Source organism: Rattus norvegicus, chromosome 5, assembly GCF_036323735.1.
Source record: "Rattus norvegicus strain BN/NHsdMcwi chromosome 5, GRCr8, whole genome shotgun sequence".
Lineage (NCBI taxonomy): Eukaryota > Metazoa > Chordata > Mammalia > Rodentia > Muridae > Rattus > Rattus norvegicus.
In genome coordinates, this window is record NC_086023.1 from 60,083,283 (window position 1) to 60,096,585 (window position 13,303).

Consider the following 13,303-nt stretch of genomic DNA (forward strand, 5'->3'; position numbering starts at 1 on the left):
TTTGTCTGGGGGTATGGGTGGTGCACGTGTGTAGGTCGGAGGACATGTCACTTGGAGTAAATGTTCTCCTCACACTGTGTGGACTTTAGGGATGAAACTTAGGTTGTCAGCTTGGTGGCAGGTACCTTTAACCACTGAGCATCACTACCAGCCCCCACTGTGGTAGGTAGGTTGGTTAGTGGGCGGATGGGTTGGTTGGTTGGTTGGTTGGTTGGTTGGTTGGTTGGTTGGTTGGTTGGTTTCTGGGTGGGTGGTTGGGTGGGTTGGTTTTTAGTGGGTTTTTGTTGTTGTTGTTTTATTTTTCTTGAGTTTTAGTTTTGGAGGCTGACCTAAGCTTTATCTTACCTTTTAAAAGAATGAAAAGTGCTATGTGCCAACCATTCCAGGAGTGAGTACTGGGGCTAATTCCCATGTCTGCTCTAGAAAAGCCAAGAGAGCTGGGTAAGGGTGTCAGGGTGTACACCGTCAGCGATTGGGAGCCTTTGTCTGGTTTGAATATAATTTTGCTCTCATCCTCTGTTGCAGATGAGTGCGCCTAACTAGTATGCCGCTGTCGTATGTCCTGTATTTATCTCGCTGGTTTTTCCCCGAGAATTTCACAACAGTTAATGACTAGGTTTCACGAGTATGAAAGCTATTTTCTCTGGGAATATTACCTGCGAGTTTCTAGGCTCTATTCCATGAAAGTCTCAGGATCTACAAATGTGAATTTACGTTGTGGAATTAAGGGGATTCTTTTTCTTTCTTTTTTTTTTTTTTCTTTTTTTTCGGAGCTGGGGACTGAACCCAGGGCCTTGCGCTTGCTAGGCAACCGCTCTACCACTGAGCTAAATCCTCAACCCCCTTCTGTTTATGAGGCCATTCACATTCGGAGATCTCATTAGTGCTCTAGATTGGAGCTAGGCATGTTGACGAATTGGTAATCCTAGAACCTTGAACACTGAGACAGGAGGATGAGGAGCTTGAGGCCAGTTGTCTACATGAGACCCTGTCTCAAAAAGAACAAAAGAAAAGGCTCACTAGACTGAACTAATTTAGGAAACTTTTGAGTGGTATTAAACTAAATAGTCTTCAGAATTTGGAATTCTAGGTCTGTTTGTTCATTCTGGTAACCGCAGCAAGGCACAACGAGCCACGCTCAGTGTGATATGCTTTGTTTTCATGGTGTAAGGTTGGAACAGCCTGAGCATTTCTGGCTTTTAATCATTCTGTGAAGGTACCTGAGATCATTTTGCCCAACATGTTCTAGGGTAAGCATTCGCTTCATTCCGAGCTTCAGCTGCACATCCTCCTGATGCCGGACATTGAGAAAGCAGAGTGGTGACTACAGTCCGGGAGTGCTCAAGTGTCACAGGAGAGAGGCCACCAGCCACATAATGAGTCACAGTCTCACCTGTACTGGTAGAAACAATGTTTGGAGATCCCTTCTCTGGTGTTCAAAATAAGTTAAACAGACCTGTGTTGTACCCATATTTATTCAGTAAGCTAGTAAATTTCAAAGAGAAGGTTTACTGAATATATAACTTCAATGCACTTACCAAGTGTGGTCACCCCGGAGAAGGAACAAATAATCCCGACTTGGGGACCAGAGGGCTCTCCAGAGGGCCACGCAGTCAGAATCCTGAAGCATCCAGACTAAGGGAAAGAAGAACTGAAGCATCATCCTCCGAGAGGACAGAGGACAGAATCATAAGAGAGCTGCCCTGTGGTGAACCTGAGAGTTGGACTGGAGAATATGAAGGGAATGGAAAAGCAAAGTTCGGGTCAGGCTGAAGAACTGGCTTTCTGAAACAAAGGATTTATAGTTTATCAGATGTTTCAAGCTGATATTGACGTGCGTACATAGGAGACTCGGTACTGGTGCTGATATGGAAGTGAGTCTAGTGGACCGAGAAGCTACGTTCATGATGAATGCTTTGACAGTCATAGTGGACAGAAAGAGAGGAGATGACAGATGAGCCGTTGACAGATGGAGGAGAAAGATGTAGGAAGGAAGGCAAGGTGTTAGGGTTTCCCCCTGATGCACATGCACCAGGGCAGGGAGAGACAGGCAGGAGCCAGAGGGCTGGAGGCCTCAGGAGGAACAGGGAGATGGTGAAACTGAGGAACGGTGCGTGTATCCACCTGCTGAGGTGGGTGCCCGCACTGGAGTCCTGCCTTGCTCTGCTCAAGCTGGGCCTCTCCTTTCTCCATGTCTTCCTCGCTTTCCTCTAACATGGCTATACTCAGACGTTCAGTTTCTCAGTAGGATCAATACTGTTTTCTCTACAGAGTTCAGAAATAAATATTTCAGGCTTTGGTAGCCACATGCTATCTGTCTTATAACCCATCCCCAGTCTTTAAAACAAAGTCATTCTTTGGGGATGAAGCATCTACAATATTGAGCTGAATTCAGCCCTGGAACTTAACGCATCTACAATATTGAGCTGAATTCAGCCCTGGAACTTAGAGTTCATAGACCCCTGCTCTAATGTCTCTTAGAAATTGATTTCATTCAATATTCATGTCACGGTAGGAGGACAGGGTAGGTATATTCACTAAATGCATTTTTGAGAGGTAATATGTACTGGCTGTTTTTATCTATAAAATCACAGCTCTAACTTCGAAAGGAATATGATGCTTATTCTGAACCAAGTATGCATTCCCCCGGCCTAGGAGTGCGGCTGTGGGTTGCCCCTGAATGGCATGCCACACTGTGGAAGTGGTTATATAGACACCTTCATGAGCCAGTACGTCTGCCATAGACATTGGCAGCGATACCAGTTGTCAGGTTTCAGAAGGCAGGGAGCTCAGCTGGTGATGACCGTAGATGTTGTCTGACATGCTTGGCTTGGTCTGTTAATAACTCAAAACATCCCAAGGGCTTCACTTGACAGAAGGATATCAGGTCAGGAGCAGAGGTGGGTGATGGATACTGTCCGAGGAACTAATGATAGCCTAAGACAGTTTTAGCTCTGGGTCTGCAGCACCCCAGCGCTGTCCAACCAAATGGTTCTACCCAGCCAATCAGTGTGAGTATCCGGGAGGCTTTTTTAGGGAACGTTAGTTCACACCTTCTTCCTAGCTTTCCCTGGCTGGATCCCTTCATCTTTCTGCCTGGATTGATGTCATTTCCTTCTTCTTGGAAGCTCGGCTGGTCTGAGTTCAGGCCCTTTCTGCACACTCCTGTGCCATCCAGTCCTACACGTCCTGAGTTAGTAGGAACACTTCACCCTTGTTTGGCTCCTCCTCTTTCCTGCCCGAGCCTACTGAGCAGTGAAAATGCAGCTTTGGAGTTCTCAGTAGCTAATTTGTAAGTGGAAGGAAGGGCTGAGGGTGAAGTGGAGACTGGGAAACAGTCAGACCAGGGTTCAAATGACAGACTGATCAGCCATCTGACCACGACAACTCATCCGACTTCCTTGTGCCTCCCCGGCTGCTTCTGTGGGTTGTGCTGATGACAGTGAGACACTAGAGACAATGTGGGGTGGAGGTAAGAATGTGGACACCAAGCCAGAAGCCTAGATCTCACCACCTAATAGCTGCAGGGCACCCGGCAGCTTTAGCGGCTGTGTATCTCATTCTCCTCACTTGAAAATGGGTACATTAGAAGTGCCTAACTCAAAATATCATTTTGGAGACTCAATGAGAAAATTAATCAGGCAGTTAGAATAGTAGTTGTTCTCCAGTAATGTCACTAGTTAGTGATTGTATGAGTGGAGCTTGACTTGAGGCTTAGCTGCTTAGTGTTTCCTCATAGCCCGTATACGGACTGTGGGTGCCTTCTATGTGCTAAACATGCAGAGCTGTGACTGTGACCTAGTCTACCTGAATGGCCTCGAATAAACCTCTGCATGTGACCTGGGGTTTACCATTGTTCGTAACCAGCTGCATAAACCCCAGTGTGAAAGACAGGAGCCTGGGACTCTGACAGTGGACCCTGCCATTACTCTTTACTTTCTCCAACATAAACACATCAGCATGGACCTCCACATGGCTCAGCAGAGAGAGGAGAAGCAGGCGCAGAAGCAAGGGTTCCCTATGTGTCTCTGCTGCTCTGTCACAGGTCTTGAGTTTGTCCCTCGAGTGAGACTTGGGGCTTAACTTTCAGCGGAATTGAGCTCATGTTTTTCCACCGTGCTTAAGGGCTTGGGAGGAATCCCTGAACCAAGTCATTTGTAACATGCATTTGCAGCTTGCCTCGGTTTTCCAGCTGGCGAGAGAGATGTATACCAGCCTGCAAACCTGCGGATGCAGTTGCCATCTCATCGATTCATCACCAGCAGGTTGGATGGGCAACATTTGAAGCCTTGCAATTTATACAGTTAGATTCTTTCTCTTTGACAGGGCAGACAGTTTGCAGAAGAATCAAGACCTGGAATTTGAAAGGAATAGAGAACGATTTGAATTTTTAAAGGTATGGACCAGAGTTCAGTTTCTCTGTTTGGTTTTCTGTGTCTGTGGGACATAAGGAGAGGTGTGCAGACCAAGTAAACATGTCTTCAGTTTTCTTCCTGTTGTTCAATCCTAGTGGGGTTCCCAGGCCTTTTGCAACATGAGGATTATTCCTCCTGGCTCAGGAATTATTCACCAAGTGAATCTGGAGTATTTGGCAAGAGTAGTGTTTGATCAGGATGGATGTTACTACCCAGATAGCCTCGTGGGCACAGATTCTCACACCACCATGATTGATGGTCTGGGAGTTCTTGGTTGGGGTGAGTCTTCTCCCACATTCCTGTCATGTGCACTCTTCTAGAGCATGCGCCTCCCTCACTTCCTGTGTTTGCATGGTCGTCTGGAGCATGCACCTCCCTCACTGCGTGTGTTTGCATGCACCTCCCTCATTGCCTGTGTCTGCATGGTCATCTGGAGCATGCACCTCCCTCACGGCCTGTGTTTGCATGGTCACAGAGAAAGGTGCTTTGTATGTTCTGTTTACTGCTGTATTTTCAGTTCCTAGACGTAAAATTCACTTTCTGTTTGGAAAAATAAACTGGATTAAGTTTAAGGTCATTTGTATAAGTGAAAATCAACCAGGCGTTTGTTAACATTGATGCCTGCCAAGTCTACTCAATATTAAGTGTAGCATTGAGGAGATTTTGGTGCAGGTCCTAGGGGAAGGCACACTCTGTAGAGGGACTAGAGAAAAATGAGTGTTCTTAGGGAAATACAGCTCCATACCAGGTAAAGGTGCTGGCTGGGTTTCTGAGTCTGTGGCTGAGGGACGGTGAGGACTGTGGAAGCATTATTCTGCTCTGCTGTTCACTGCAGGTGTAGGTGGTATTGAAGCAGAAGCTGTCATGCTGGGTCAGCCAATCAGCATGGTGCTTCCCCAGGTGATTGGCTACAAGCTGATGGGGAAGCCTCACCCTCTGGTAACCTCCACGGACATTGTGCTCACCATTACCAAGGTAATATATATATGTGTGTGTGTGTGTGTGTGTGTGTGTGTGGTCTGTCTGTCTCTGCGTGTGTCTGTGTTTGTCTGTCTGTGTCTGTGTGTCTCTGTGCCTGTCTGTATCTCTGTGTGTGTGTGTGTGTGTGTGTGTGTGTGTGTGTGTGTGTGTGTGTGTGTGTGTATTGCCTCTTCCACACCTCAGAAAGCCAGTGACGACCTGGAGAGATGGTTCAGCGGTTTAGAGCACCGACTGTTCTTCCAGAGGTCCTGAGTTCAATTCCCAGCAACCACATGGTGGCTCACAACCAATGAGATCTGAGGCCCTCTTGTGGTGTGTCTGAAGACAGCTACAGTGTACTTATTAAAATAAGTAAATAAATCTAAAAAAAAAAAGAAAGAAAGCCAGTAACAAGCAGAAATAAATACAGTGGAGTCTGTGTTCCAGAGAGGCTAGGATACAATATGTTAATAGATATTAAAATAAAATGAAGTAAGAGTGATTCTTGTGGTTAAATTTAGATGGTTATCTTTATTCTTTTCCCTAATTTTAAAAACTGTGACATAAAATATGCAGAAATTAAAATCGTGTCCATATTCCTGTCACTGAGATTGTTTTTTCAAGACAGGGTCTCACTATGTATCCCCAGCTGTCCTGGAGCTCTGTGTAGACCAGGCTGTCCTCAGACTCACAGAGATCCGCCTGCCTCTGCCTCTCAAGAACTCTGGTTAAGGTGTGTCCCAGCTCCTGTCCCCAAGATTTAAAGGTGTGATAATGTCCTGCCAGATTTGTTTCTGAGCAAATGAATTTTAATATTTCTTTTTTTTTTTTTTTTGGTTCTTTTTTTCGGAGCTGGGGATCGAACCCAGGGTCTTGTGCTTCCTAGGCAAGCGCTCTACCACTGAGCTAAATCCCCAACCCCAATTTTAATATTTCTAATGTCTTTGTGGTTCAGCAGATCCCTTCCCGACATAATCAGTGTGCTGAGGTTGAAAAGTATTCCCACACATATTTTGCACTTTAGCTACGATTCTTTCTGTGTGGTTCTTTTTCTTTTGTTTTATTACGTGTTTACCTCCCAGTGTATGTGAGACAGGCCAAGGCATGTGTGGAGAACAGAGGAGAGAGAACCTTTGGGATTTAGTTCTATCCACTGAGCCGTCTCTCTGGCCCCACCTGGATCCTTATGTGTAAACAGCACCTTGGTTACGTGAATAATTTTACACTTTCTTATTTTAAGTCACTTTATTGTAACAGATGTATCTACTAGTTGGAAAGTATTAGGGCTCTTTCTTAAACTCTTGCAGGAACACCCTAGCCCCCTTTTTTATTCACTTGTTTTACAAAAACATTCAGTTACTTTTCCATGGAACATGATTTGTGGCAGTAAGTATTATGTACTATGTCTTTAAAAACAAAACATTTACTTAAATATTGTAATTATATAAGAAAGAAGGTAGTTTCTTGGCCTTTAAACGCTTTTTTCCCTTAGTCATAGAGAATGGAAGCCATTTGTATAGACCTTGTGCAGAAAAAGCCAAAAGGTTTTCTTCGGTTTAATCTTTAAAGACTTTAGAGCTGGATTTATTTGAACACCACAAATTGGCACAGTATTTTCCAAAAATGGAATAACAGGGCTCATCCCAAAAGTGTGGTAGAATGCATGTGACTGAAGGGCCGTCTGTGCCGTCTCAGCTGTCCGTGAAGCTGGGTTCCAGGGGAAGACAGGAGATGAGCAGCCTGTGGGATGTGTAGTAGCCAGAACTGTGCATTAGGTGTGTAAAAACAGATCATTTACCCAAATACTGTGCTTCGTTCTGATATTTGTCATTTAGAACAACTTACCCTGGTGCTACTCATTTTTATTTTTTTGCCATTTTTTTCTTCCTTTTTAAAATATAAGAATTTCCTGCAATCTCAGATTTACAGGACGGTTGATAGAAAACTAGTGGAGTCCCTGCCCCCCTAATGTGCATACCACAATGGCCTTCTCAAAACTAAGGTTAATGTTGATGTGGTACTCCTAACTACAGCGCCCCCCGTCCCTCAGTGATGTCCCCTTGCCACCCTGGGATCCAGTCCTGATGCCTTGTTGCCTTTGGGAAGCATTGCAAAGAAGTGGTTCTGTGCTGTAAACAGGCTGTCAGGCCTCAAACTTACCTGTTATTTCCGCCATGTAGCACCTCCGACAAGTTGGGGTCGTGGGCAAATTCGTGGAGTTTTTCGGGCCAGGAGTGGCCCAGCTGTCCATTGCTGACCGAGCTACGATTGCCAACATGTGCCCAGAGTACGGCGCGACGGCAGCCTTCTTCCCGGTCGACAACGTTAGCATCGCGTACCTGGTGCAGACAGGTAAGGGAAGGGCTGCAGGCGGAGACGCTGGGAATGCCTTCCGCCTCCGCCCACACCGTGCTCTTGTATGAGACTTACTCTCCCTCTCTGTGGAGACAGAGTATGTTGTCAGATTTACGGAGGTGTGAAGTGGAGGTGTGAGGTGGGGGTGTGAAGCGGAGGTGTGAAGTGGGGGTGTGAGGCGGAGGTGTGAAGTGGGGGTGTGAGGCGGAGGTGTGAAGTGGGGGTGTGAAGTGGAGGTGTGAGGTGGGGGTGTGAGGCGGAGGTGTGAAGTGGGGGTGTGAGGCGGAGGTGTGAAGTGGGGGTGTGAAGTGGAGGTGTGAGGTAGGGGTGTGAGGCGGAGGTGTGAAGTGGGGGTGTGAGGCGGAGGTGTGAAGTGGGGGTGTGAGGAGGAGGTGTGAAGTGGGGGTGTGAAGTGGAGGTGTGAGGTAGGGGTGTGAGGCGGAGGTGTGAAGTGGGGGTGTGAAGTGGGGGTGTGAGGCGGAGGTGTGAAGTGGGGGTGTGAGGCGGAGGTGTGAAGTGGGGGTGTGAGGAGGAGGTGTGAAGTGGGGGTGTGAAGTGGACCTATGATGGCCAACAAAAAGAGCTCTCTAGTACCCCGGAACCCAGATGTGTGTCCTGGTTTTCAACTGCCGGATTTCTTTATATTGGCACAAGGGATCTTAGTAATGGTAACTTGTTGTCTCTGGGGTGCCTTTTGGGTACCCCCTTCACACATTGGTAGATTGACGGATTCCTTGCTTAAACAATAGGAGAGGAAAACCAGAATCAGAGCCATGTAACTAACCAAGGCTGATTGATAAGTAGCAGAGGGAGACTCGAAGGCTGTGGCTAACTTACTCAGAACGGGTTCCAGCTTGTATTCCTGGCCATACAGCACTGGGGGTTAAGACTTTAGACATTGGGGTTGGGGATTTAGCTCAGTGGCAGAGCGCTTGCCTAGGAAGCGCAAGGCCCTGGGTTCGGTCCCCAGCTCCGAAAAAAAGAACCAAAAAAAAAAAAAAAAAAAAAAAAAAAAGAAAAAGAAAAAAGACTTTAGACATTAGATGCAAATTCGGAGTCTTAGTTCTGCCTCATCCTAGCTGCATTCCTTAGAGAATTTACTGAATAATTTTCCAGAGCTGGCATTGCCTCTTTAGTAAGTAAGAATAATAATAGTAATAATAATAATAATAGTACCTGTTTCATGGGATCAGAGTTTGAAGTAATTCATTCGAAGCCCTTAGTACACAAGGCCAGGTACACTAAAGTGCTTATGAGCCAGAGCTATGAGGTGATAATGCTAAGAGTGTCTGTGGCAAGTTGAGGGCAGATGCATGGGTGCAGTCGGGCTGAGGATTCCCCCTGATGAGGAACCTTCACTGTGAATGGAGCCAGGATCTGCTCTGTACTCGTCACCTTGGAAGGAGCAGCAGACCGTGCTGACAAGAAGGGAGAAGCAGCCTGAAGGCTGAGAGAGCGGAAGTGTTGGTGTGTGTGCACACAGAGCTGCAGACAGGCTCTCGTAGTAACACGCCCATTTGCTGCTCGTGCCATTTAGGTCGTGAGGAAGACAAAGTAAAGCACATTAAAAGGTATCTTCAGGCTGTAGGCATGTTTCGAGACTTCAGTGACTCCTCTCAAGACCCAGACTTCACTCAGGTATGAGAGCAACTACCAACCAACCCTTTGCTTCTTTCTGGGGTCGCAGTTGCAGTGGTCTCTGTGTTTTCAGCGGTGGTCCAACTGTGGGAAATTACTCTCTGTGTTGTTGTTATTATAAGGGACAGAAGAGGGTGGCAGAGGGTGGTTAAGGGCATAAACACACCAGGGTGACGTCTCAATGTGGCTGCTGACCTAACCTCTTCGAATGGAGAGGTATGGCCCCTCCCCACTGTACTGATTGACACTCTGCATAGCAAGCTTTATTAAGGTAGCTGAGCCCACTTAAGGGCCAAGGCCATTGTTGTTACAGTCCTAGAGAGAACTGAAGGCTCGACCACACCAGTGCCTCTGCTTATCCAGTGATTTGCTTTGTTTTCGGAGAAACTGAATCCATATTTTCCCAAGCAGCCACAATTAGAAAGTGAACCAGACTTGGGGTCCCAGTTTTCATGTGTCCAGGGGAAAAGGTACTCATTGAGTTGTCAGCCTATTTTCTGCAGTGATGGATTGTGGGTACATCCCTCAGTAGAAAGCCCATCTCAGCCTGAAAGCCGTGAGTGAGCTACTCTAGAGAGTAGGGGGTAGAAGAGAGCAGGTAGCCCATGTCCTCTCTGTGAACAAGAGTCCTGCCAGCCCATGCTACTCCTGTGCCCAGCTGAATGTTGGGAAATTAACCTCGCATGTGGTAAGAGGATTGCTGGCTTCCTGGTTCTGGAGTGTGGCTGCATGTTTGTTTGGTTGTTCATTGTTGGGATGTTCTAAGGTCTCCGGTGTAGTTCTGCTCTTTATGAAGTCTATAATTGCTTTTGGCTTGGGCAAACAGGTCGTGGAGTTAGATTTGAAAACAGTTGTGCCTTGCTGCAGTGGACCTAAAAGACCTCAGGACAAAGTTGCTGTGTCTGAGATGAAAAGGGACTTTGAAAGCTGCCTTGGAGCCAAGGTATGGCCTCTGGACTCTCCCTGTGCCTTAGGGTCCAGGCTTCACATTGTTGTGAACCTTCCTGAAGCCTGGTGCCAAGGGCATTTCTTCTATCCTAAACGCTTCCATGGTTCCCCCATTAGCTACGGGCCCAGCAGCTTCCCTGCACCACAAGCTTGCCTATAAATACGACCTGTTTATGCATAGATCCTTTTCACATGAAAACCCTTTTTCTACAGTGTGGTTGGCCCTATTCACACACAATCTGTAGGTCCCTGCTTTTCCCTCTCTGTGTGTGCAGGTCCCTGCTCCATCCCCGGCAGACACCCAATTCTGTTCCACCCATAAAGTTCTGCTCAGATATCCTCCTCTGTAGCACGGCCCTAAGCATCTCCTAGCGGGAAGTCTTCTTTCCCTCACTTGAAACTTCATGGCTCATACCCTGAAGCCCACTGGGTGAGACTCCATTTTCTTTCATTGAGATTGCTGCCTGTGAGATTTACTGACCCGTGCCAGTGAGCATAAGACTTGCATCACAACCTTTCTGTTAGCCACAAAGCTCCCAGCATGCCATCTGCTGCTCAGTGAGCATCTCCCAAAGGAGGTGGAGGTGGATTTTATCCACAAGGTATCGGTGTTACACCAGATGTTCCGCTGTGCCTCCCATTACTGATCAGAGTCATTGAAAGTGATTCGTTAATGTCACCTTCTCCAGATTGCCACGTGGTCAGAATCAGTTTCAGGCCATAGCCACTCAACTGCACACTGATGAATTAGGGCTCTTTGAAGGCTGTCTTCGAACCGTGTGTCGATTTAACCTCCTAGTCTTGAGGAGGGAGGAAAGCAATCGTTATTAACTTCACTGCTGAGCAAGATCCAGAGCTCACAACTGCCTTTTTGAGTATTTAAAAAGGATAGAGATGGGGGCTGGAGAGATGGCTCAGCGGTTAAGAGCACCGACTGCTCTTCCAGAGGTCCTGAGTTCAAATCCCAGCAACCACATGGTGGCTCACAACCATCTGTAAAGAGATCCGATGCCCTCTTCTGGTGTGTCTGAAGACAGCTACAGTGTACTTTTATATAATAAATAAGTAAATCTTTTAAAAGAATAAAATAAAAAGGATAGAGAGAAATTGAAATTTTCTGGACTATTTCAAAGTTTCCTCATAGAAGCATTTGTTCTGTTGACAGTTGGCACTTAAAACTACTATTGAAGTTCTTCCAAAGTGAGAAGTTTTGGTCATATATATCTTCCCTCTTTAGGGAAGACTGTGTGTGCCCTATTTCTTTCTTACTGCACATAATAATTTCAACCTTCCCTTCCCACAGCAAGGATTTAAAGGTTTTCAAGTTGCTCCAGACCATCACAATGACCACAAGACGTTTATCTATAACGACAGTGAATTCACTCTTGCTCATGGCTCCGTGGTGATCGCCGCCATCACTAGCTGCACAAACACCAGCAATCCGTCCGTGATGTTAGGCGCAGGTGAGCACTTCTGGTTGCAGCCTCTTTGCAGATGTAGACACCAATTGGCCCAGGAAGTTCCTGTGCAACAATAGCATCCAACACAAGATATTCGAAGTAGAATCCGTAGCGTATAACAGCCTTCTTTTGTACTTAGCACAGAAAGTAGGTAGAGGGAAATAGCAGAAGCCGGATTTCTGCTAACCCCGAGAATCTGCCTGAGAAAGAAGAAATAGAAGAAGAACCTGTTGTCATGTCATAGACTTTGTTCCCATAAGCCCCACCCGGACAGTGAACTTTGCATGGTCTTGGTGCACTGGCAGTTGGCAGCCGAACTGGGGCACAGGGCATGGGCCGATCAAACACTGTGTGCCCAGCCTGTTGTGCAATGCTGAGAAGCAGTTAATAGTTACACGCAGAGTTCAGTGTTGGAAGAGCTCCTTAGTTCCGATGTTTAGTCATCCTTGAGAGCCTCCCTTGGGTCCAGAGACCAGAGCCCACAGTTCTTTCTTAGTGGGCCAAAGGGAAACCTTTTTAAAGTTCAACTTGGCCATCTAAACTTTCCATTCTTATCTGGTGTGAACCAGTCTTGTCAGGCGGCAGCAGCAGCCCCCTCATGGCCTTGTCTCCCTCACCTCTTTGCCTCACGTCTTCCCCATAGCTGTGATGCTTCTGGAGTCAGAGTCCCAGCTCTTCTATCACAGTCCAGGGGCCCGGGGCCTCTGGTCTTCCTCTTTACGGATTCCTGTGCTTTAGATCTGCTGCAGGCTGCCCGGATTCGCTACCGTTCAGCACACAATGGATTTGTCTCATAAAAGGCCTTCCCAGTTATAAATCCAAACATCGCTTTAGATAATTTTCCCTCCAAAAGTTAAAAACTCATTTTATAAGATATTCCTAAATGGCGTGAATTTATTTCTTTCATTTGTTCTGTTGACCGTTTTTGTTTTTTGAGAACTTGCGATGTACAGCGGTTCGCTCTGACCTCACAGAGGTTCTGCGTCCCGGATGCTGGGATGTGTGCCACCGTGCCAGGCTGTGACTTGTATTTATTTAAAGGAGCAAGAGTCCTACCTCTTGCTTCATTTCTGTGACTCGTTTGGGCTTGCTGCGTGCATCAGCTGTCTCTGGGTAGCGGACTTTTGTTTTGATCTGTCAGCTGAGAAATGTAACTGGAAAAAAACCAGGCTTTTTCCTAATGTGTCCTTAACACATAAATAAATGGCCACCCGTGCTGTGTCTCTCTGTTTTGCCATTTCACAGGATTGTTAGCAAAGAAAGCCGTAGAGGCGGGGCTGAATGTGAAGCCTTACGTCAAAACCAGCCTGTCTCCTGGGAGTGGAGTGGTCACCTACTACCTTCGAGAGAGTGGAGTCATGCCTTACCTGTCCCAGTTAGGGTGAGGAGGAGGGTGTCATTTCTTTTGTTGATTATGCCTTAGCTTCTGTAGTCCTCTGGCATCTGTGTCTGTGTGTAATGGCTATGAGCTTGTCTGGTGCTATGTACTTTCATAGCATTTTACCACAGAGTAGGCAGACTTAAACC

The 13,303-nt window shown here is 46.7% G+C and overlaps 1 protein-coding gene across 1 annotated transcript in view; it reads left to right on the forward strand.

The window, feature by feature from the left end:
- The window catches only part of Aco1 (aconitase 1), a 56,026-nt gene that overhangs the window by 27,388 nt on the left and 15,335 nt on the right, over positions 1-13,303 (forward strand). The window contains exons 5-12 of the mRNA NM_017321.2: positions 4,327-4,396; positions 4,511-4,694; positions 5,251-5,390; positions 7,556-7,727; positions 9,268-9,368; positions 10,195-10,311; positions 11,620-11,779; positions 13,022-13,157. Of these exons, the coding sequence (NP_059017.2) occupies positions 4,327-4,396; positions 4,511-4,694; positions 5,251-5,390; positions 7,556-7,727; positions 9,268-9,368; positions 10,195-10,311; positions 11,620-11,779; positions 13,022-13,157 (1,080 nt within the window). The remainder of the gene's footprint in view (positions 1-4,326; positions 4,397-4,510; positions 4,695-5,250; positions 5,391-7,555; positions 7,728-9,267; positions 9,369-10,194; positions 10,312-11,619; positions 11,780-13,021; positions 13,158-13,303) is intronic.